Raw genomic sequence first — 26,635 nt, forward strand, 5'->3', positions numbered from 1 at the left:
AGAGACATGGAGTAAAGTTGGCTGAACTCTCTCAGTCAGCACATTCTGGATCACCTCAGCTTCTAACTCATTGCAGCAGATCCTCAACACGTTCTTGACCCAGAGAGAGAGAGAGAGGGACAGAGAGAGAGAGAGAGAATCCTAACTATGTCGTGGGTGGTGATTGTGCTGGATTAACCTGAGCCTTTATGGCAGCGAGAGCCAGAGAGAGCTGAATACTCAGTATGCTACACTAGGCCAGGTCAGGCAGCAGTGCCTGTTTCAGGCCTCGTTCGCACCATCCTCCGCAATCTGTCCTCAACAATGTGTAAATTTTTGGATTTCTCAACGGTCATGAACCATGGATTGTTGATCACCTCTGAGGAAACTTGATCGTGTGTGTGTGTGTGTCATTGACGTGCCATCAGGGTTGGCATTGCTTACCTTGTGATCATCTCATTTAAAAAGCTAATAAGACAAGCCACAAAATAAAATATATATAAAAATGGTTATTGTGTTTTGCTATGTCATGTTCTCCATGATTGTGGTTCTTTCTATTCCTGATAATCTCAACATTTATTAAACCTGTATCAAAACCTCAGGAAAGGTGCCAGGACATGAATACCTCCCTCCCCTATGGCCTCATGAATACCTTCCTCCTCTATGTCCCCATGAATACCTTCCTCCCCTATGGCCTCATGAATACCTTCCTCCTCTATGTCCCCATGAATACCTTCCTCTCCTATGGCCTCATGAATACCTTCCTCCTCTATGTCCCCATGAATACCTTCCTCCCCTATGGCCCTGTGAATACCTTCCTCCCCTATGGCCCTGTGAATACCTTCCTCCCCTATGGCCCTGTGAATACCTTCCTCCCCTATGGCCCTGTGAATACCTTCCTCCCCTATGTCCCCATGAATAACTTCCTCCCCTATGGCCCTGTGAATACCTTCCTCCCCTATGTCCCCATGAATACCTTCCTCCCCTATGGCCCTGTGAATACCTTCCTCCCCTATGGCCCTGTGAATACCTTCCTCCCCTATGGCCCTGTGAATACCTTCCTCCCCTATGGCCCTGTGAATACCTTCCTCCCCTATGTCCCCATGAATACCTTCCTCCCCTATGTCCCCATGAATACCTGCCTCCCCTATGTCCCCGTGAATACCTCCCTCCCCTGTGTCCCCATGAATACCTCCCTCCCCTATGTCCCCATGAATACCTTCCTCCCCTATGGCATCATGAAACGCTTCCTCCCCTATGTCCTCATGAATACCTGCCTCCCCTGCCCCCTATGTCCCCGTGAATACCTTCCTCCCCTATGTCCTCATGAATACCTTCCTCCCCTACGTCCTCATGAATACCTGCCTCCCCTATGTCCCCATGAATACCTGCCTCCCCTATGTCCTCATGAATACCTTCCTCCCCTATGTCCTCATGAATACCTTCCTCCCCTGTGTCCCCATGAATAACTTCCTCCCCTACATCCGAATTAGACCTACACCACTATACCACAAGACATCTGAATTAGACCTATACCACTAGACATCTGAATTAGACATACCCAAATCTAACTGCCTGTAGCTCAGGCCCTGAAGCATGAAGCATTGGTATCATTTGAAAGGAAACACGTTGAAGTTTGTGTAAATGTGAAAGGGATGTAGGAGAATATAACACATTAGATCTGGTAAAAGATAATACAAAGAAGAAACCATCATTTTTTAAATGCAAGAGAAAGGCCATAATGTATTATTCCAGCCCAGGTGTAATTTAGACGTTGTCCATTAGATGGCAGCAGTGTATGTGCAAAGTTTTTGACTGATCCAATGAAACATTGCATTTCTGTTGAAAATGTTGTATCAAGACTGCCCAAATGTGCTTAATTTGTTAGTTAATAACTTTTCATGTTCAAAATGGTTCTCTCTCCTCAAACAATAGCATGGTATACTTTCACTGTAATAGCTACTGTAAATTGGACAGTGCAGTTAGATTAACAAGAATTTAAGCTTTCTGCCAATATCAGATATGTCTATGTCCTGGGGTTCTTGTTACTTACAACCTCATTCTAATCGCATTAGCCTACGTTAGCTCAACCGATTGTTTTTGCTCCGTGAAGTAATCCGACAATGTTTACACCACCATCTTGTCTATTTCAAATCTTTTCATTGATCAAGACAGGCGAGTGTCATTCAAAACCACACTTTATTTCTGAGTCGCGCTCATGTCATGTGACACTTTAGGGTGGAAACCCACATGTCTCACTCAAGGAGAGAAGATTTGACATTGACAAAATGGCGACGTACACATTGTTGGATTTCCGGCTGGTGGTCTCCATGTCTCAGGTCAGTCAGTTAAAGAGATGCTGGTAGACTGGCTGGTGGTCTCCAGGTCTCAGGTCAGTCAGTTAAGGAGATGCTGGTAGACTGGCTGGTGGTCTCCAGGTCTCAGGTCAGTCAGTTAAAGAGATGCTGGTAGACTGGCTGGTGGTCTCCAGGTCTCAGGTCAGTCAGTTAAGGAGATGCTGGTAGACTGGCTGGTGGTCTCCAGGTCTCAGGTCAGTCAGTTAAGGAGATGCTGGTAGACTGGCTGGTGGTCTCCATGTCTCAGGTCAGTCAGTTAAAGAGATGCTGGTAGACTGGCTGGTGGTCTCCATGTCTCAGGTCAGTCAGTTAAAGAGATGCTGGTAGACTGGCTGGTGGTCTCAGGTCAGTCAGTTAAAGAGATGCTGGTAGACTGGCTGGTGGTCTCCATGTCTCAGGTCAGTCAGTTAAGGAGATGCTGGTAGACTGGCTGGTGGTCTCTATGTCTCAGGTCAGTCAGTTAAGGAGATGCTGGTAGACTGGCTGGTGGTCTCCATGTCTCAGGTCAGTCAGTTAAAGAGATGCTGGTAGACTGGCTGGTGGTCTCCATGTCTCAGGTCAGTCAGTTAAAGAGATGCTGGTAGACTGGCTGGTGGTCTCCAGGTCTCAGGTCAGTCAGTTAAGGAGATGCTGGTAGACTGGCTGGTGGTCTCCAGGTCTCAGGTCAGTCAGTTAAGGAGATGCTGGTAGACTGGCTGGTGGTCTCCATGTCTCAGGTCAGTCAGTTAAAGAGATGCTGGTAGACTGGCTGGTGGTCTCAGGTCAGTCAGTTAAAGAGATGCTGGTAGACTGGCTGGTGGTCTCCATGTCTCAGGTCAGTCAGTTAAGGAGATGCTGGTAGACTGGCTGGTGGTCTCTATGTCTCAGGTCAGTCAGTTAAGGAGATGCTGGTAGACTGGCTGGTGGTCTCCATGTCTCAGGTCAGTCAGTTAAAGAGATGCTGGTAGACTGGCTGGTGGTCTCCATGTCTCAGGTCAGTCAGTTAAAGAGATGCTGGTAGACTGGCTGGTGGTCTCTATGTCTCAGGTTAGTCAGTTAAGGAGATGCTGGTAGACTGGCTGGTGGTCTCCATGTCTCAGGTCAGTCAGTTAAAGAGATGCTGGTAGACTGGCTGGTGGTCTCCGTGTCTCAGGTCAGTCAGTTAAAGAGATGCTGGTAGACTGGCTGGTGGTCTCCGTGTCTCAGGTCAGTCAGAGATGCTGGTAGACTGGCTGGTGGTCCCCATGCCTCAGGTCAGTCAGTTAAAGAGATGCTGGTAGACTGGTTGGTGGTCTCCATGTCTCAGGTCAGTCAGTTAAGGAGATGCTGGTAGACTGGCTGGTGGTCTCCATGTCTCAGGTCAGTCAGTTAAGGAGATGCTGGTAGACTTGCTTTTGGTCTCTAGGTCTCAGGTTAGTCAGAGAAGCTGGTAGTCCATCCTCCTGGACTTGGACACAACTTCTCTCTATCGTTCTAATAAATAAAGTCAGAAAAGACAGATTAAAATATATTGTAATGAATAAGGAACTCAGCGCTTTCTTAAACGTGCTATACCGGATACTGCCGGCTGGTGCTGTAGTGAAGCAATGCCTCTGGAGGCGTTGAACAGAGACGATTGCAATTTGACACTGTATTCATTTCATACAGCACATGATCCCTTGTAACTTAAATGAACCGTGTTCTGTTATAGAGAGCCCTGACCTTTGTGACGATACAGTGGCAGAACTGATCTGATGACGTGGCCACTAACCCACCGCCACAGCTGTGTACTGTACATATAAATAACACAGGGCCATGCAGTACATACCATGGCTGCTGGTGTACATACCCTCCCTTCTTCTCTTTCTACTGTAGCTAGTCTCCTACCTGCAGTACATACCATGGCTGCTGGTGTACATACCCTCCCCTCGTCTCGTTCTACTGTAGCTAGTCTCCTACCTGCAGTACATACCATGGCTGCTGGTGTACATACCCTCCCCTCTTCTCGTTCTACTGTAGCTAGTCTCCTACCTGCAGTACATACCATGGCTGCTGGTGTACATACCCTCCCCTCTTCTCGTTCTACTGTAGCTAGTCTCCTACCTGCAGTACATACCATGGCTGCTGGTGTACATACCCTCCCCTCTTCTCGTTCTACTGTAGCTAGTCTCCTACCTGCAGTACATACCATGGCGGCTGGTGTACATACCCTCCCCTCGTCTCTTCTCGTTCTACTGTAGCTAGTCTCCTACCTGCAGTACATACCATGGCTGCTGGTGTACATACCCTCCCCTCGTCTCTTCTCGTTCTACTGTAGCTAGTCTCCTACCTCCAGTACATACCATGGCTGCTGGTGTACGTACCCTCCCCTCTTCTCTTCTAGTTCTGCTGTAGCTAGTCTCCTACCTGCAGTACATACCATGGCTGCTGGTGTACATACCCTCCCCTCGTCTCTTCTCGTTCTACTGTAGCTAGTCTCCTACCTGCAGTACATACCATGGCTGCTGGTGTACACACCCTCCCCTCTTCTCTTTCTACTGTAGCTAGTCTCCTACCTGCAGTACATACCATGGCTGCTGGTGTACATACCCTCCCCTCTTCTCGTTCTACTGTAGCTAGTCTCCTACCTGCAGTACATACCATGGCGGCTGGTGTACATACCCTCCCCTCGTCTCTTCTCGTTCTACTGTAGCTAGTCTCCTACCTGCAGTACATACCATGGCTGCTGGTGTACATACCCTCCCCTCGTCTCTTCTCGTTCTACTGTAGCTAGTCTCCTACCTGCAGTACATACCATGGCTGCTGGTGTACACACCCTCCCCTCTTCTCTTCTAGTTCTACTGTAGCTAGTCTCCTACCTGCAGTACATACCATGGCTGCTGGTGTACATACCCTCCCCTCGTCTCTTCTCGTTCTACTGTAGCTAGTCTCCTACCTGCAGTACATACCATGGCTGCTGGTGTACGTACCCTCCCCTCTTCTCTTCTAGTTCTGCTGTAGCTAGTCTCCTACCTGCAGTACATACCATGGCTGCTGGTGTACATACCCTCCCCTCGTCTCTTCTCGTTCTACTGTAGCTAGTCTCCTACCTGCAGTACATACCATGGCTGCTGGTGTACATACCCTCCCCTCTTCTCTTTCTACTGTAGCTAGTCTCCTACCTGCAGTACATACCATGGCTGCTGGTGTACATACCCTCCCCTCTTCTCGTTCTACTGTAGCTAGTCTCCTACCTGCAGTACATACCATGGCTGCTGGTGTACATACCCTCCCCTCTTCTCTTTCTACTGTAGCTAGTCTCCTACATGCAGTACATACCATGGCTGCTGGTGTACATACCCTTCCCTCTTCTCTTCTCGTTCTGCTGTAGCTAGTCTCCTACCTGCAGTATATACCATGGCTGCTGGTGTACATACCCTCCCCTCTTCTCGTTCTACTGTAGCTAGTCTCCTACCTGCAGTACATACCATAGCTGCTGGTGTACATACCCTCCCCTCTTCTCGTTCTACTGTAGCTAGTCTCCTACCTGCAGTACATACCATGGCTGCTGGTGTACATACCCTCCCTTCTTCTCTTTCTACTGTAGCTAGTCTCCTACCTGCAGTACATACCATGGCTGCTGGTGTACATACCCTCCCCTCTTCTCTTTCTACTGTAGCTAGTCTCCTACATGCAGTACATACCATGGCTGCTGGTGTACATACCCTCCCCTCTTCTCATTCTACTGTAGCTAGTCTCCTACCTGCAGTACATACCATGGCTGCTGGTGTACATACCCTCCCCTCTTCTCTTCTCGTTCTACTGTAGCTAGTCTCCTTCCTCCTCTCCCCTCCCCTCTTCTCTTCTCGTTCTACTGTACCTAGAGTCTCCTTCCCCTCTTCTCTTTCTAGTATAGCTGTATCCTGTCCTCCTTCTCATCTCTTTCTGGTATAACTGAATCCTTCCCTCCTTCTCTTTCTAATACAGCTGAAAATACAGCTGAATCCTTCCCTCCTTCTCTTTCTGGTGTAACTGAATCCTTCCCTCCTTCTCTTTCTGGTATAACTGAATCCTTCCCTCCTTCTCTTTCTGGTATAACTGAATCCTTCCCTCCTTCTCTTTCTGGTATAACTGAATCCTTCCCTCCTTCTCTTTCTGGTATAACTGAATCCTTCCCTCCTTCTCTTTCTGGTATAACTGAATCCTTCCCTCCTTCTCTTTCTGGTATAACTGAATCCTTCCCTCCTTCTCTTTCTGGTATAACTGAATCCTTCCCTCCTTCTCTTTCTGGTGTAACTGAATCCTTCCCTCCTTCTCTTTCTGGTATAACTGAATCCTTCCCTCCTTCTCTTTCTGGTATAACTGAATCCTTCCCTCCTTCTCTTTCTGGTATAACTGAATCCTCCCCTCCTTCTCTTTCTGGTATAGCTGAATCCTTCCCTCCTTCTCTTTCTGGTATAACTGAATCCTTCCCTCCTTCTCTTTCTGGTATAGCTGAATCCTTCCCTCCTTCTCTTTCTGGTATAACTGAATCCTTCCCTCCTTCTCTTTCTGGTATAGCTGAATCGTTCCCTCCTTCTCTTTCTCTTATAGCTGAATCCTTCCCTCATTCTCTTTCTGGTGTAGCTGAATCCTTCCCTCATTCTCTTTCTAATATAGCTGAATCCTTGACAGAGAGATGGAGAGACTGATATGTGCTTCACATGACAGAGAGATGGAGAGGCTGACATGTGCTTCACATGACAGAGAGATGGAGAGGAGAGGAGTCACATGACCCTGCTGTAAAGGTCTGCGTTCAAAAGTCCACAATCTAGGGCCTAGGTTGTCAGTGGAGCAACAGGGTATTGCAGTAAATGCGATATCTCATTGGGACCACGTTAACATTAACAGACTCACACTGGCTAAGACTTTTGTGGTCAAGGACTCTGGCTGGCGCAATGGCAGACACTCACCACAGGGGGCGCCTCAGTGAAGACTCCCCTCCCCATCCCTAAGGGATTTTACTGTTACTGTTCCCCCTCGGACAGCAGTGGGCGGTCCCTGAGGAAAGGGGAGTTTCCTAAGATAATTATGACATCATAATAGTGCCACAGCAAATGAGGTTAATATGAAAGGTTGGGTTTTTATTTATTTTTTATTTAACGAGGCAAGTCAGTTAAGAACAAATTCTTATTTACAATGATGGCCTACCGGGGAACAGTGGGTTAACTGCCTTGTTCAGGGGGCAGAACGACAGAGATTTACCTTGTCAGCTCGGGGATTCAACATTGTAACCTTCCTGTTACTAGTCCAATGCTCTAACTACTAGGCTTAAAGCCGCACCACCCTGTGTGTAGGGTCTATGAGAGAGAGAGAGAGAGAGAGAGAGAGAGAGAGAGAGAGAAAGCAACATAACTGTGGACAGGAACTTTTCTGATCCATTCACCAGCTCTTTCGCGTCTTTCTGACCCCAAATATAACATCTATTCTGCTCTACATGTTGTTGAGCTAATCTCCTAATGAATCCCACAATGAGCAATTCTCAGAATTGAACAGGCCTCCCATTCAAGTCAATGGTAGGATAATGGGTGGACTGGCGGCCACTGCGAGTTTACCCATAAGAACAAAGCAGGAAGTAAAAGCAGGAAGTAAAAGCAGGAAGTAAAAGCAGATAGTAAAAGCAGGAAGTAAAAGCAGGAAGTAACAGCAGGAAGTTACTCCATGGAAATATAATCCATATATTTAATTAAGCCAGTTCAGTCAGCCGAAAGCTGCCTTCAATTGATTAATGCTGGTAATAATAAATGATTCATTGCTCTGCCAGTGAGCCCCCCTGAAGGAGCAGAGCCTAACACCGACCTGAAATTTGCTCAGTACTGAAAAGAATGATAGGGAACATTGAACACAACCTGAGATTAAACATTGAACACAAACTGAGAGGGAACATTGAACACAACCTGAGAGGGAAACATTGAACACAACCTGAGAGAGAACATTGAACACAACCTGAGAGGGAACATTGACCACAACCTGAGATTAAACATTGAACACAAACCGAGAGGGAACATTGAACACAACCTGAGAGGGAAACATTGACCACAACCTGAGAGGGAAACATTGACCACAACCTGAGAGGGAACATTGACCACAACCTGAGAGGGAACATCGAACACAAACTGAGAGGGAAACATTGACCACAACCTGAGAGGGAAACATTGACCACAACCTGAGAGGGAAACATTGACCACAACCTGAGAGGGAAACATTGATCACAACCTGAGAGGGAAACATTGACCACAACCTGAGAGGGAAACATTGACCACAACCTGAGAGGGGAACATTGAACACAACCTGAGAGGGAACATTGAACACAACCTGAGAGGGAAACATTGACCACAACCTGAGAGGGAAACATTGACCACAACCTGAGAGGGAACATTGAACACAACCTGAGAGGGAACATTGAACACAACCTGAGAGGGAAACATTGACCACAACCTGAGAGGGAAACATTGACCAGAACCTGAGAGGGAAACATTTGACCACAACCTGAGAGGGAAACATTGACCACAACCTGAGAGGGAAACATTGACCACAACCTGAGAGGGAAACATTGACCACAACCTGAGAGGGAAACATTGACCACAACCTGAGAGGGAAACATTGACCACAACCTGAGAGGGAAACATTGACCACAACCTGAGAGGGAAACATTGAACGCAACCTGAACATTGAACACATCCTGAGAGGGAACATTGAACCCAACCTGAGAGGGAAACATTGACCACAACCTGAGAGGGAAACATTGAACACAACCTGAGAGGGAAACATTGAACACAACCTGAGAGGGAAACATTGACCACAACCTGAGAGGGAAACATTGACCACAACCTGAGAGGGAAACATTGACCACAACCTGAGAGGGAAACATTGACCACAACCTGAGAGGGAAACATTGACCACAACCTGAGAGGGAAACATTGACCACAACCTGAGAGGGAAACATTGACCACAACCTGAGAGGGAAACATTGACCACAACCTGAGAGGGAAACATTGACCACAACCTGAGAGGGAAACATTGACCACAACCTGAGAGGGAAACATTGACCACAACCTGAGAGGGAAACATTGAACACAACCTGAGAGGGAAACATTGAACACAACCTGAGAGGGAAACATTGACCACAACCTGAGAGGGAAACATTGACCACAACCTGAGAGGGAAACATTGACCACAACCTGAGAGGGAAACATTGAACGCAACCATTGACTTTCCAAAAGGAAATGAAGCGTTGTGATGATGTACATCTGATTAGATTAGCTCTATAAAGAGCACACTACCATATGTGTAAAAACCAGCCGACCATTGTAACTTTCTTTCAGTAAGACTGAGCTGATAGAAAACGTTTTACTTACTATGACTGGGTTGATATGTGGTTGTATTACCTGGCTACTTTAAGATGAACGCTCCCTAAACTGTAAATTGTTCTGGACAAGAGCGTCTGCTAAATTACTACAATTATCATTCTAAATGTACTTTTTGTACACTTTCAAAGCCGAAGTTTCCTCGTCTACACATTCTATTCTCTCATAGGTTTAATGCAACCCAATTCATTCTGATCTGGCTTTGCCATGATTGAATCCTCATGTTTTCATTGCCAAGACTGTGTTTCCCTCTAAGGTCTCAACATGAACTTTACACACTCTCCTCCCTCTCCAACTTCTAGTGTCTTCTATAACTTCTAGTGTCTTCTATAACTTCTAGTGTCTTCTATAACTTCTAGTGTCTTCTATAACATCTAGTGTCTTCTATAACTTCTAGTGTCTTCTATAACTGTCTCACTAACAAAGCCTACTTATTTTGCCGTAATCACAAGCTTAGTTTACTACTACACCTACTATTACTGTCGGCTACTACACTATTTACAGGTGAGAGATACAACTCTTCATAGAACTCTTTATGTCGACACAGCTGTTATTCGGAAAGAGCCTCTGATACCGCGAGGAACTAAGTACAGCGTGGTTGTGAACCGAGGCTGAGTTCCAAATGGCACGCTATTCCTTATTACAGTTCACCAAATGGCACCCTATTCCCTATATAGTGCACCAAATGGCACCCTATTCACTATATAGTTCACCAAATGGCACCCTATTCCCTATAAAGTTCACCAAATGACACCCTATTCCCTATAAAGTGCACCAAATGGCAACCTATTCCTTATATAGTTCACCAAATGGCACCCTATTCCCTAATAGTGCACCAAATGGCACCCTATTCCCTATATAATGCACGCACACGGCCGCATGGACGCACACACACACACACACACACACACACACACAGATACACACACACACACACACACACACACACACACACACACACACACACACACACACACACACACACACACACACACACACACACACACACACACACACACACACACACACACACACACACACACACACACACACACACACACACACACAGAGACACAGGGACACAGGGACACAGAGACACACAGGCACAAACAGACAGAAGAAGTTCTCAGACTGTCTACCTGACTGGTGGTCTGTCTTGACATTTGACCCCATCATGTTTATTATGATCCTCCTGTGGTTATAGGACCGGGGGGGGGGGGGGGGGGGGGGGGGTGCTGCTACAACAGGGATGCTGGTCTGTGCTAGTTCCTGTATGACCTCATACACAATCCTATCCTCCCATGATGCATGGTTCTCCTCATGCTGGCCCAGGCCGGATGGGAGTATGAGTTATACAGTCTGTTTGCTGAGCTAGTTTCTTCTGGTCTGAGTTATTAGCTTAGTCATGATGAATGCCGTGCAGGATTGAGGTTCTCAGTACAGACAGAAGAGCAAAGCCTGGGAGGATGGGGAAGGAGAACGGTGATGGGGGAATGTAGGGCAGCAGGGCTGGGGAATGTAGGGCTGCAGGGCTGGGGAATGTAGGGCAGTAGGGCTGGGGAATGTAGGGGAGCAGGGCCGGGGAATGTAGGGCAGTAGGGCTGGGGAATGTAGGGCAGTAGGGCTGGGGAATGTAGGGCAGGAGTACTGGGGAATGTAGGGCAATATTACTGGGGAATGTAGGGCAGCAGGGCTGGGGAATGTAGGGCAGTAGTACTGGGGAATGCAGGGCAGTAGTACTGGGGAATGCAGGGCAGTAGGGCTGGGGAATGTAGGGCAGGAGTACTGGGGAATGCAGGGCAGTAGGGCCGTGGAATGTAGGGCAGCAAGGCTGGGGAATGTAGGGCAGTAGCACTGGGGAATGTAGGGCAGTAGTACTGGGGAATGCAGGGCAGTAGGGCTGGGGAATGTAGGGCAGGAGTACTGGGGAATGTAGGGCAGCAGGGCTGGGGAATGTAGGGCAGGAGTACTGGGGAATGTAGGGCAGTAGTACTGGGGAATGTAGGGCAGTAGTACTGGGGACTGTAGGGCAGCAGGGCTGGGGAATGTAGGGCAGCAGGGCTGGGGAATGTAGGGCAGTAGGGCTGGGGAATGTAGGGCAGCAGGGCTGGGGAATGCAGGGCAGTAGTACTGGGGAATGTAGGGCAGTAGTACTGGGGAATGTAGGGCAGTAGTACTGGGGAATGTAGGGCAGTAGTACTGGGGAATGTAGGGCAGCAGTACTGGGGACTGTAGGGCAGCAGGGCTGGGGAATGTAGGGCAGCAGTGCTGGTGAATGTAGGGCAGAAGGGCCGGGGCATGTGGGGCAGTAGGGCCGGGGAATGTAGGGCAGCTGGGCTGGGGAATGTAGGGCAGCAGTACTGGGGACTGTAGGGCAGCAGGGCCTGGGAATGTAGGGCAGTAGGGCTGGGGAATGTAGGGCAGTAGGGCTGGGGAATGTAGGGCAGTAGGGCTGGGGAATGTAGGGCGGTAGGGCTGGGGAATGTAGGGCAGTAGGGCTGGGGAATGTAGGGCAGTAGGGCCGAGGTTCCTTAAACAGTGGACGGCTGTGGTCAGTGTTGGTTTTAGTTTACCTAGTTGTCTAACAGGTAGACTCAACAGTTATTAGGTATCTGTTATCAGCTAAGTGATACACATCAGACTTGAGCCTTGGAGGTTTTCTCAGTACAGACAAATAGAACAAATGGACAACAGCTGGTTCAGCTGAGGAGTACAGGTCAGGAACATAGTGTTGGGGTTAGGTCAGGAACATGGTGTTAGGGTTAGGTCAGGGACATAGTGGTGGGGTTAGGTCAGGAACATAGTGGTGGGGTTAGGTCAGGAACATAGTAGTGGGGTTAGGTCAGAAACATAGTGGTGGGGTTAGGTCAGGAACATAGTGGTGGGGTTAGGGTTAGGTCAGGAACATAGTGGTGGGGTTAGGGTTAGGTCAGGAACATAGTGGTGGGGTTCGTTAACATGTCTGGCTAACAGTGAAGGACAGAGGAACTTCAGGGATTAGTTAACAAGGCTGGCTAACAGTGAAGGACAGAGGAACTTCAGGGATTAGTTAACAAGGCTGGCTAACAGTGAAGGACAGAGGAACTTCAGGGATTAGTTAACAAGGCTGGCTAACAGTGAAGGACAGAGGAACTTCAGGGATTAGTTAACAAGGCTGGCTAACAGTGAAGGACAGAGGAACTTCAGGGATTAGTTAACAAGGCTGGCTAACAGTGAAGGACAGAGGAACTTCAGGGATTAGTTAACAAGGCTGGCTGACAGTGAAGGACAGAGGAACTTCAGGGATTAGTTAACAAGGCTGGCTGACAGTGAAGGACAGAGGAACTTCAGGGGTTAGTTAACAAGGCTGGCTAACAGTGAAGGACAGAGGAACTTCCGGGATTAGTTAACAAGGCTGGCTAACAGTGAAGGACAGAGGAACTTCAGGGATTAGTTAACAAGGCTGGCTAACAGTGAAGGACAGAGGAACTTCAGGGATTAGTTAACAAGGCTGGCTAACAGTGAAGGACAGAGGAACTTCAGGGGTTTGTTAACAAGGCTGGCTAACAGTGAAGGACAGAGGAACTTCAGGGATTAGTTAACAAGGCTGGCGTACAGTGAAAGACAGAGGAACATCAGGGGTTAGTTAACAAGGCTGGCTAACAGTGAAGGACAGAGGAACTTCAGGGATTAGTTAACAAGGCTGGCTAACAGTGAAGGACAGAGGAACTTCAGGGATTAGTTAACAAGGCTGGCTAACAGTGAAGGACAGAGGAACTTCAGGGATTAGTTAACAAGGCTGGCTAACAGTGAAGGACAGAGGAACTTCAGGGATTAGTTAACAAGGCTGGCTAACAGTGAAGGACAGAGGAACTTCAGGGATTAGTTAACAAGGCTGGCTAACAGTGAAGTACAGAGGAACTTCAGGGGTTTGTTAACAAGGCTGGCTGACTCAGAAATTCCCGATTGAGTCATGAGAATGAGACACATGAGAAAGAAATGGATTGAAGAAAAGAGACACATCGCAGACTGTTGAATGCTCTCAGTTTTATTGTGAAACGTTTCCACCCAAATGTCTTAGTCAGGCTTTGTTAATACTGTGTAGGTCTCACACACACGCACACACACACACACACACACACACACACACACACACACACACACACACACACACACACACACACACACACACACACACACACACACACACACACACACACACACACACACACACACACACACACACACATTCCTCTACTCTGTTCATACAATCAGAAAAGGTCTAGTTTGCCATGTATTGTGTTTGAAATGTGATGCAGAAGTAGACTGAGAAAAAACAAGGACAAGCTGGACAGACGGTCAATATCCTTCAGTTCCCGTCTGAAACAAGTTGGTCAATATCCTTCAGTTCCCCCTCTGAAACACGCTGGTCAATATCCTTCAGTTCCCCCTCTGAAACAAGCTGGACGGACGGTCAATATCCTTCAGTTCCCCTCTGAAACAGGCTGGTCAATATCCTTCAGTTCCCCCTCTGAAACAAGCTGGACGGACGGTCAATATCCTTCAGTTCCCCCTCTGAAACAGGCTGGTCAATATCCTTCAGTTCCCCCTCTGAAACAGGCTGGTCAATATCCTTCAGTTCCCCCTCTGAAACAAGCTGGTCAATATCCTTCAGTTCCCCCTCTGAAACAAGCTGGTCAATATCCTTCAGTTCCCCCTCTGAAACACGCTGGACGGACGGTCAATATCCTTCAGTTCCCCTTCTGAAACACACTTCCTCTAAGCCCCCCCCCACTCCCCACACACACTTCCTCTAAGCCCACACACGAACACAGCCGACCGACTGACCGACCGCATAATGACCAAAAACAAATCAGTCAGTCACACAAACACACAGAGGGAATCCATCGGTCTGGAAATGATCAGTCTTTGAGAGAGAGAGAGAGAGAGAGAGTCTTAGCCTGAAGAACAAACACACGGAGGGAATCCATCGGTCTGGAATAGATCAGTCTTTGAGAGAGAGAGTCTTAGCCAGAAGAACAAACACACGGAGGGAATCCATCGGTCTGGAATAGATCAGTCTTTGAGAGAGAGATTCTCATCCAGAAGAACAAACAAACAATAGATTCACAATGTTTGTCCTGAGACAAATGGAGGCAATAAACTGTTCTGTGTTAAGACAAGCCACTGGATCTCCAGGGTGCCTCCCAAATGGCATCCCATTCCCTATATAGTGCACTACTTTGGACCAGGGCCTATAGGGTATCATTTTAGACACAGTCCTAGGTTTCAATTTCCCCACTAGTCTGAGGAGAGCTGATTACTGTAGTGGAGATCCTGTTAGCATGGTTTTTAAACACCCTGCTATTGGATTAATAGAGATCCTGTTAGCATGGTTTTTAAACACCCTGCTATTGGATTAGTAGAGATCCTGTTAGCATGGTTTTTAAACACCCTGCTATTGGATTAGTAGAGATCCTGTTAGCATGGTCTTTAAGCACCCTGCTATTGGATTAGTAGAGATCATGTTAGCACGGTCTTTAAGTACCCTGCTATTGGATTCTGGAGCCAGTGTGTCTGTGTGTGAGTTCATGATGGAGTTTTAAATGGAGATTGCTGTCTCGGTCACAGTCCTGAGTGGCAAAACACTCTGTATAGCTGCCCTTCTCTTTTACCTCACCCTCCTCAAGCTCCTCAGGCGATACACAGTGCCTGGCCGGTATTGGATTTTGGGGGAAAATGTGGCCAGCCATAATCGACTGAAGCCCCAGAGCTCTTAGGACAGGGACCATTAGGTCTCACTTAACTCAGACAGACAGAACAGAACACTCCTCAGAGAGTAGATAAGCAGACCACACAGAAGGAGAATAACCAAATCTTAGAAGGCTCAGATCCCCCAACTCCATGTGGTTATCACAGAGATCACTAGCAATCCAAGCTCAGAGGGCCCAAACCTATGGCCCAAACCTATGGCCCAAACCTATGGCCCAAACCCCAAGCGATACAAAGACCAATCCAAGCTCAGAGGGTCCAAACCTATGGCCCAAACCCCAAGAGACACAAGGAGCCAATCCAAGCTTAGAGTGCCCAAACCTATGGCCCAAACCTATGGCCCAAACCTATAGCCCAAACCTATGGCCCAAACCCCATGAGATACAAGGAGCCAATCCAAGCTCAGAGGCCTCAAACCTATGGCCCAAACCTATGGCCCAAACCTATAGCCCAAACCTATGGCCCAAACCTATGGCCCAAACCTATGGCCCAAACCCCAAGAGACACAAGGAGCCAATCCAAGCTTAGAGGGCCCAAACCTATGGCCCAAACCTATAGCCCAAACCTATAGCCCAAACCTATGGCCCAAACCTATAGCCCAAACCCCAAGAGACACAAGGAGCCAATCCAAGCTCAGAGGCCTCAAACCTATGGCCCAACCCCAAGAGACACAAGGAATAGACTGCCAAAATATATGTCCTAAACCCCACGAGATACAAGGAAGCAATCCAAGCTTGGAATACTCAGGCTCAGAATGCTTAGAACCCCCCCCAACATAATTATTCAAATGAACATCAGCTTGTGATGATGGGATGGTTCTGGTTTCCAGGGAGACTGACATTTCTTCTCATCCCTTGATGTCTAAATGCTACTAGTGATTAGTGATGTGTGTGTGTGTGTGTGTGTGTGTGTGTGTGTGTGCGTGCGTGCGTGCGTGCGTGCGTGCGTGCGTGCGTGCGCGTGTGTGTGTGTGTGTGTGTGTGTGTGTGTGTGTGTGTGTGTGTGTGTGTGTGTGTGTGTGTGTGTGTGTGTGTGTGTGTGTGTGTGTGTGTGTGTGTCAGGCTCTTTGTGCTAACTGACAGTCTATATAAAAGCACAAAAACAGATGTCTTGAAAGAACTCCGAGTTTTGTTTTTTTGATGTCTGCCATTTTTACGATTTCATTATCTTGTCAGCTGCAACACAAGGTGCTATTTGCACGGTCTGTCTGTCAGATAGGACTACAGTAATTATATGTAATTGTGACATCCTGTATTGCAAGGTTAAGTACCATGTCAAACCCTGTTCTACCATGTACAGTTTAACTGTTACAATGGTCCCCCCCCCCCCCAGGTCTTCATAATGGGGATGGGATGACAGATCCGCTTTACAAGTGCCTGCAGGAAAACAGCTCAGTGAAGAACGAGGTTGCCGTCTATGTTAAACCAACGTCAGTTTCGCCAGACTGATACACTCCCTGTAAATTTGAATGGGGATGAGTATGTCCACTGTCATCCAAGTGGATGTCTTTCCTCATTGAAGTGAGCACTATCTTGTTGTTTCTGTAGGTCATCTTCTTTGTTGACTGAGCTGAATCTCTACAGACGCTCAATGTCAATGTGATTGGGTGAGTACGTCAGCCAAGTCTCATTACTTCTTCTAATCTGTTTTACTTCTCTCATCCACAGGGAGACCACTTGCTACAACCAATCAGCAGAGGTCTACCGCCAAGCTGAAACACTACGGGACAACTGTACCTCTCCTATTGGTCGGAGAAGAATGGAGACCAGTCAGTCTGCTCCAATCACAGGTCAATATCAACCAGGGCGGGTCTACACAAGATGCCTATTGGCTATCAAATCATAGCCTGGAATTAAACTGAAGAAACAATAGTGAAACAGAGGCGATACTCAGTCTATTACTCTATATAGTATATATCTATGGTATATAGTCTACTACTCTATATAGTATATATCTATGGTATATAGTCTACTACTCTATATCGTATATAGTCTACTACTCTATATAGTATATATCTATGGTATATAGTCTACTACTCTATATAGTATATAGTCTACTACTCTGTATAGTATATAGTCTACTACTCTATATAGTATATAGTCTACTACACTATATAGTATATAGTCTACTACTCTATATAGTATATAGTCTACTACTCTATATAGTATATAGTCTACTACTCTGTATAGTATATAGTCTACTACTCTGTATAGTATATAGCCTACTACTCTATATAGTATATAGTCTACTTCTCTGTACAGTATATCGTCTACTACTCTGTATAGTATATAGTCTACTACTCTGTATAGTATATAGTCTACTTCTCTGTATAGTATATAGTCTACAACTCTGTATAGTATATAGTCTACTTCTCTGTATAGTATATAGTCTACTTCTCTGTATAGTATATATCTATGGTATATAGTCTACTACTCTGTATAGTATATAGTCTACTACTCTGTATAGTATATAGACTACTACTCTGTATAGTATATAGTCTACTACTCTGTATAGTATATAGTCTACTACTCTGTATAGTATATAGTATACTACTCTATATAGTATATAGTCTACTTCTCTGTATAGTATATAGTCTACTACTCTATATAGTATATAGTCTACTACTCTATATAGTATATAGTCTACTTCTCTGTATAGTATATAGTCTACTTCTCTGTATAGTATATCGTCTACTTCTCTGTATAGTATATAGTCTACTACTCTATATAGTATATAGTCTACTTCTCTGTATAGTATATAGTCTACTTCTCTGTATAGTATATAGTCTACTACTCTATATAGTATATAGTCTACTTCTCTGTATAGTATATAGTCTACTACTCTATATAGTATATAGTCTACTTCTCTGTATAGTATATAGTCTACTACTCTATATAGTATATAGTCTACTTCTCTGTATAGTATATAGTCTACTACTCTGTACAGTATATAGTCTACTACTCTATATAGTATATAGTCTACTTCTCTGTATAGTATATAGTCTACTACTCTGTATAGTATATAGTCTACTACTCTATATAGTATATAGTCTACTACTCTATATCGTATATAGTCTACTACTCTATATAGTATATATCTATGGTATATAGTCTACTACTCTGTATAGTATATAGTATATAGTCTACTACTCTGTATAGTATATAGTCTACTACTCTGTATAGTATATAGTCTACTTCTCTATATAGTATATAGTCTACTACTCTATATCGTATATAGTTTACTACTCTATATAGTATATATCTATGGTATATAGTCTACTACTCTGTATAGTATATAGTCTACTACTCTGTATAGTATATAGTCTACTACTCTGTATAGTATATAGTCTACTACTCTATATAGTATATAGTCTACTACTCTATATAGTATATAGTCTACTACTCTATATAGTATATAGTCTACTACTCTATATAGTATATATCTATGGTATATAGTCTACTACTCTGTATAGTATATAGTCTACTACTCTATATAGTATATAGTCTACTACTCTATATAGTATATAGTCTACTACTGTATATAGTATATAGTCTACTACTCTGTATAGTATATAGTCTACTACTCTGTATAGTATATAGTCTACTACTCTGTATAGTATATAGTATACTACTCTATATAGTATATAGTCTACTTCTCTGTATAGTATATAGTCTACTACTCTATATAGTATATAGTCTACTACTCTATATAGTATATAGTCTACTTCTCTGTATAGTATATAGTCTACTTCTCTGTATAGTATATCGTCTACTTCTCTGTATAGTATATAGTCTACTACTCTATATAGTATATAGTCTACTTCTCTGTATAGTATATAGTCTACTTCTCTGTATAGTATATAGTCTACTACTCTATATAGTATATAGTCTACTTCTCTGTATAGTATATAGTCTACTACTCTGTATAGTATATAGTCTACTTCTCTGTATAGTATATAGTCTACTTCTCTGTATAGTATATAGTCTACTACTCTATATAGTATATAGTCTACTTCTCTGTATAGTATATAGTCTACTACTCTGTACAGTATATAGTCTACTACTCTATATAGTATATAGTCTACTACTCTGTATAGTATATAGTCTACTTCTCTGTATAGTATATAGTCTACTTCTCTATATTGTATATAGTCTACTACTCTATATAGTATATAGTCTACTACTCTATATAGTATATAGTCTACTTCTCTGTATAGTATATAGTCTACTACTCTGTATAGTATATAGTCTACTACTCTATATAGTATATAGTCTACTACTCTATATCGTATATATCTATGGTATATAGTCTACTACTCTGTATAGTATATAGTCTACTACTCTATATAGTATATATCTATGGTATATAGTCTACTACTCTGTATAGTATATAGTCTACTACTCTGTATAGTATATAGTCTACTACTCTGTATAGTATATAGTCTACTTCTCTATATAGTATATAGTCTACTACTCTATATCGTATATAGTCTACTACTCTATATAGTATATATCTATGGTATATAGTCTACTACTCTGTATAGTATATAGTCTACTACTCTGTATAGTATATAGTCTACTACTCTGTATAGTATATAGTCTACTTCTCTATATAGTATATAGTCTACTACTCTATATCGTATATAGTCTACTACTCTATATAGTATATATCTATGGTATATAGTCTACTACTCTGTATAGTATATAGTCTACTACTCTGTATAGTATATAGTCTACTACTCTGTATAGTATATAGTCTACTACTCTATATAGTATATAGTCTACTACTCTATATAGTATATAGTCTACTACTCTATATAGTATATATCTATGGTATATAGTCTACTACTCTGTATAGTATATAGTCTACTACTCTATATAGTATATAGTCTACTACTCTGTATAGTATATAGTCTACTACTCTATGTAATATATAGTCTACTACTCTGTATAGTATATATCTATGGTATATAGTCTACTACTCTGTATAGTATATCGTCTACTACTCTATATAGTATATAGTCTACTACTCTGTATAGTATATATCTATGGTATATAGTCTACTACTCTATATAGTATATAGTCTACTACTCTGTATAGTATATAGTCTACTACTCTATATAGTATATAGTCTACTACTCTATATAGTATATATCTATGGTATATAGTCTACTACTCTGTATAGTATATAGTCTACTACTCTGTATAGTATATAGACTACTACTCTGTATAGTATATAGTCTACTTCTCTGTATAGTATATAGTCTACTACTCTGTATATTATATAGTCTACTTCTCTGTATAGTATATAGTCTACTTCTCTGTATAGTATATATCTATGGTATATAGTCTACTACTCTGTATAGTATATAGTCTACTACTCTGTATAGTATATAGTCTACTACTCTGTATAGTATATAGTCTACTTCTCTGTATAGTATATAGTCTACTTCTCTGTATAGTATATAGTCTACTACTCTATATAGTATATAGTCTACTACTCTGTATAGTATATAGTCTACTACTCTGTATAGTATATAGTCTACTACTCTGTATAGTATATAGTCTACTTCTCTGTATAGTATATAGTCTACTTCTCTGTATAGTATATATCTATGGTATATAGTCTACTACTCTGTATAGTATATAGTCTACTACTCTGTATAGTATATAGACTACTACTCTGTATAGTATATAGTCTACTTCTCTGTATAGTATATAGTCTACTACTCTGTATAGTATATAGTCTACTTCTCTGTATAGTATATAGTCTACTTCTCTGTATAGTATATATCTATGGTATATAGTCTACTACTCTGTATAGTATATAGTCTACTACTCTGTATAGTATATAGTCTACTTCTCTGTATAGTATATAGTCTACTACTCTATATAGTATATAGTCTACTACTCTATGTAGTATATAGTCTACTACTCTGTATAGTATATAGTCTACTACTCTATATAGTATATAGTCTACTACTCTGTATAGTATATAGTCTACTACTCTGTATAGTATATAGTCTACTACTCTATATAGTATATAGTCTACTACTCTGTATAGTATATATCTATGGTATATAGTCTACTACTCTGTATAGTATATAGTCTACTACTCTATATAGTATATAGTCTACTACTCTGTATAGTATATATCTATGGTATATAGTCTACTACTCTATATAGTATATAGTCTACTACTCTATATAGTATATAGTCTACTACTCTGTATAGTATATAGTCTACTACTCTGTATAGTATATAGTCTACTACTCTGTATAGTATATAGTCTACTACTCTGTATAGTATATAGTCTACTACTCTATATAGTATATAGTCTACTACTCTGTATAGTATATAGTCTACTTCTCTGTATAGTATATAGTCTACTTCTCTATATAGTATATAGTCTACTACTCTATATAGTATATAGTCTACTACTCTATATAGTATATAGTCTACTACTCTATATAGTATATAGTCTACTTCTCTGTATAGTATATAGTCTACTACTCTGTATAGTATATAGTCTACTACTCTGTATAGTATATAGTCTACTTCTCTATATAGTATATAGTCTACTACTCTATATCGTATATAGTCTACTACTCTATATAGTATATATCTATGGTATATAGTCTACTACTCTGTATAGTATATAGTCTACTACTCTGTATAGTATATAGTCTACTACTCTGTATAGTATATAGTCTACTACTCTATATAGTATATAGTCTACTACTCTATATAGTATATAGTCTACTACTCTATATAGTATATATCTATGGTATATAGTCTACTACTCTGTATAGTATATAGTCTACTACTCTATATAGTATATAGTCTACTACTCTGTATAGTATATAGTCTACTACTCTATATAATATATAGTCTACTACTCTGTATAGTATATATCTATGGTATATAGTCTACTACTCTGTATAGTATATCGTCTACTACTCTATATAGTATATAGTCTACTACTCTGTATAGTATATATCTATGGTATATAGTCTACTACTCTATATAGTATATAGTCTACTACTCTGTATAGTATATAGTCTACTACTCTATATAGTATATAGTCTACTACTCTATATAGTATATAGTCTACTACTCTATATAGTATATAGCCTACTACTCTGTATAGTACATAGTCCTACTACTCTGTATAGTATATAGTCTACTTCTCTATATAGTATATAGTCTACTACTCTGTATAGTATATAGTCTACTACTCTATGTAATATATAGTCTACTACTCTGTATAGTATATATCTATGGTATATAGTCTACTACTCTGTATAGTATATCGTCTACTACTCTATATAGTATATAGTCTACTACTCTGTATAGTATATATCTATGGTATATAGTCTACTACTCTATATAGTATATAGTCTACTACTCTGTATAGTATATAGTCTACTACTCTATATAGTATATAGTCTACTACTCTATATAGTATATATCTATGGTATATAGTCTACTACTCTGTATAGTATATAGTCTACTACTCTGTATAGTATATAGACTACTACTCTGTATAGTATATAGTCTACTTCTCTGTATAGTATATAGTCTACTACTCTGTATAGTATATAGTCTACTTCTCTGTATAGTATATAGTCTACTTCTCTGTATAGTATATAGTCTACTACTCTGTATAGTATATAGTCCTACTTCTCTGTATAGTATATAGTCTACTTCTCTGTATAGTATATATCTATGGTATATAGTCTACTACTCTGTATAGTATATAGTCTACTACTCTGTATAGTATATAGACTACTACTCTGTATAGTATATAGTCTACTTCTCTGTATAGTATATAGTCTACTACTCTGTATAGTATATAGTCTACTTCTCTGTATAGTATATAGTCTACTTCTCTGTATAGTATATATCTATGGTATATAGTCTACTACTCTGTATAGTATATAGTCTACTACTCTGTATAGTATATAGTCCTACTTCTCTGTATAGTATATAGTCTACTTCTCTGTATAGTATATAGTCTACTACTCTATATAGTATATAGTCTACTACTCTGTATAGTATATAGTCTACTACTCTGTATAGTATATAGTCTACTACTCTGTATAGTATATAGTCTACTTCTCTGTATAGTATATAGTCTACTTCTCTGTATAGTATATATCTATGGTATATAGTCTACTACTCTGTATAGTATATAGTCTACTACTCTGTATAGTATATAGACTACTACTCTGTATAGTATATAGTCTACTTCTCTGTATAGTATATAGTCTACTACTCTGTATAGTATATAGTCTACTTCTCTGTATAGTATATAGTCTACTTCTCTGTATAGTATATATCTATGGTATATAGTCTACTACTCTGTATAGTATATAGTCTACTACTCTGTATAGTATATAGTCTACTACTCTGTATAGTATATAGTCTACTTCTCTGTATAGTATATAGTCTACTTCTCTGTATAGTATATAGTCTACTACTCTATATAGTATATAGTCTACTACTCTGTATAGTATATAGTCTACTACTCTATATAGTATATAGTCTACTACTCTATATAGTATATAGTCTACTACTCTGTATAGTATATAGTCTACTACACTATATAGTATATAGTCTACTTCTCTGTATAGTATATAGTCTACTACTCTATATAGTATATAGCCTACTACTCTGTATAGTATATAGTCTACTTCTCTGTATAGTATATAGTCTACTACTCTATATAGTATATAGTCTACTACTCTGTATAGTATATAGTCTACTTCTCTGTATAGTATATAGTCTACTACTCTGTATAGTATATAGTCTACTACTCTGTATAGTATATAGTCTACTTCTCTGTATAGTATATAGTCTACTTCTCTGTATAGTATATAGTCTACTTCTCTGTATAGTATATAGTCTACTTCTCTGTATAGTATATAGTCTACTTCTCTGTATAGTATATAGTCTACTACTCTATATAGTATATAGTCTACTACTCTATATAGTATATAGTCTACTACTCTATATAGTATATAGTCTACTACTCTATATAGTATATAGTCTACTACTCTGTATAGCATATAGTCTACTACTCTATATAGTATATAGTCTACTACTCTATATAGTATATATCTATGGTATATAGTCTACTACTCTGTATAGTATATAGTCTACTACTCTGTATAGTATATAGACTACTACTCTGTATAGTATATAGTCTACTTCTCTGTATAGTATATAGTCTACTACTCTGTATAGTATATAGTCTACTTCTCTGTATAGTATATAGTCTACTTCTCTGTATAGTATATATCTATGGTATATAGTCTACTACTCTGTATAGTATATAGTCTACTACTCTGTATAGTATATAGTCTACTTCTCTGTATAGTATATAGTCTACTTCTCTGTATAGTATATAGTCTACTACTCTATATAGTATATAGTCTACTACTCTGTATAGTATATAGTCTACTACTCTGTATAGTATATAGTCTACTACTCTGTATAGTATATAGTCTACTTCTCTGTATAGTATATAGTCTACTTCTCTGTATAGTATATCTCTATGGTATATAGTCTACTACTCTGTATAGTATATAGTCTACTTCTCTGTATAGTATATAGTCTACTTCTCTGTATAGTATATATCTATGGTATATAGTCTACTACTCTGTATAGTATATAGTCTACTACTCTGTATAGTATATAGTCTACTACTCTGTATAGTATATAGTCTACTTCTCTGTATAGTATATAGTCTACTTCTCTGTATAGTATATAGTCTACTACTCTATATAGTATATAGTCTACTACTCTGTATAGTATATAGTCTACTACTCTATATAGTATATAGTCTACTACTCTATATAGTATATAGTCTACTACTCTGTATAGTATATAGTCTACTACACTATATAGTATATAGTCTACTTCTCTGTATAGTATATAGTCTACTACTCTATATAGTATATAGCCTACTACTCTGTATAGTATATAGTCTACTTCTCTGTATAGTATATAGTCTACTACTCTATATAGTATATAGTCTACTACTCTGTATAGTATATAGTCTACTTCTCTGTATAGTAATATAGTCTACTACTCTGTATAGTATATAGTCTACTCTGTATAGTATATAGTCTACTTACTCTGTATAGTATATAGTCTACTTCTCTGTATAGTATATAGTCTACTTCTCTGTATAGTATATAGTCTACTTCTCTGTATAGTATATAGTCTACTTCTCTGTATAGTATATAGTCTACTTCTCTGTATAGTATATAGTCTACTACTCTAGATAGTATATAGTCTACTACTCTATATAGTATATAGTCTACTACTCTGTATAGTATATAGTCTACTACTCTGTATAGTATATAGTCTACTTCTCTGTATAGTATATAGTCTACTACTCTAGTATAGTATATAGTCTACTACTCTATGTAGTATATAGTCTACTACTCTGTATAGTATATAGTCTACTACTCTGATATAGTATATAGTCTACTACTCGTATATAGTATAGTCTACTACTCTGTATAGTATATAGTCTACTACTCTATATAGTATATAGTCTACTACTCTGTATAGTATATAGTATCTATGGTATATAGTCTACTACTCTGTATAGTATAAGTCTACTACTCTATATAGTATATAGTCTACTACTCTGTATAGTATATTATCTATGGTATATAGTCCTACTACTCTATATAGTATATAGTCTACTACTCTATATAGTATATAGTCTACTACTCTGTATAGTATATAGTCTAGTACTCTGTATAGTATATAGTCTACTACTCTGTATAGTATATAGTCTACTACTCTGTATAGTAATAGTCTACTACTCTATATAGTATATAGTCTACTACTCTGTATAGTATATAGTCTACTTCTCTGTAAAGTATATAGTCTACTTCTCTATATAGTATATAGTCTACTACTCTATATAGTATAGTCTACTACTCTGTATAGTATATAGTCTACTACTCTGTATAGTATATAGTCTACTACTCTATATAGTATATAGTCTACTACTCTATATAGTATATAGTCTACTACTCTATATAGTATATAGTCTACTACTCTGTATAGTATATAGTCTACTACTCTGTATAGTATATAGTCTACTTCTCTGTATAGTATATAGTCTACTACTCTATATAGTATATAGTTTACTACTCTATATAGTATATAGTCTACTTCTCTG

General features: G+C 40.7%; 1 protein-coding gene across 1 annotated transcript in view; it reads left to right on the forward strand.

The window, feature by feature from the left end:
- The window catches only part of LOC109885762 (disintegrin and metalloproteinase domain-containing protein 12), a 137,516-nt gene that overhangs the window by 10,606 nt on the left and 100,275 nt on the right, over positions 1-26,635 (forward strand). The window contains exon 2 of the mRNA XM_031815798.1: positions 17,098-17,219. Coding sequence (XP_031671658.1) covers positions 17,098-17,219 — 122 coding nt within the window. The remainder of the gene's footprint in view (positions 1-17,097; positions 17,220-26,635) is intronic.

This window comes from Oncorhynchus kisutch, unplaced genomic scaffold (genome assembly GCF_002021735.2).
Source record: "Oncorhynchus kisutch isolate 150728-3 unplaced genomic scaffold, Okis_V2 scaffold634, whole genome shotgun sequence".
Taxonomy (NCBI): domain Eukaryota; kingdom Metazoa; phylum Chordata; class Actinopteri; order Salmoniformes; family Salmonidae; genus Oncorhynchus; species Oncorhynchus kisutch.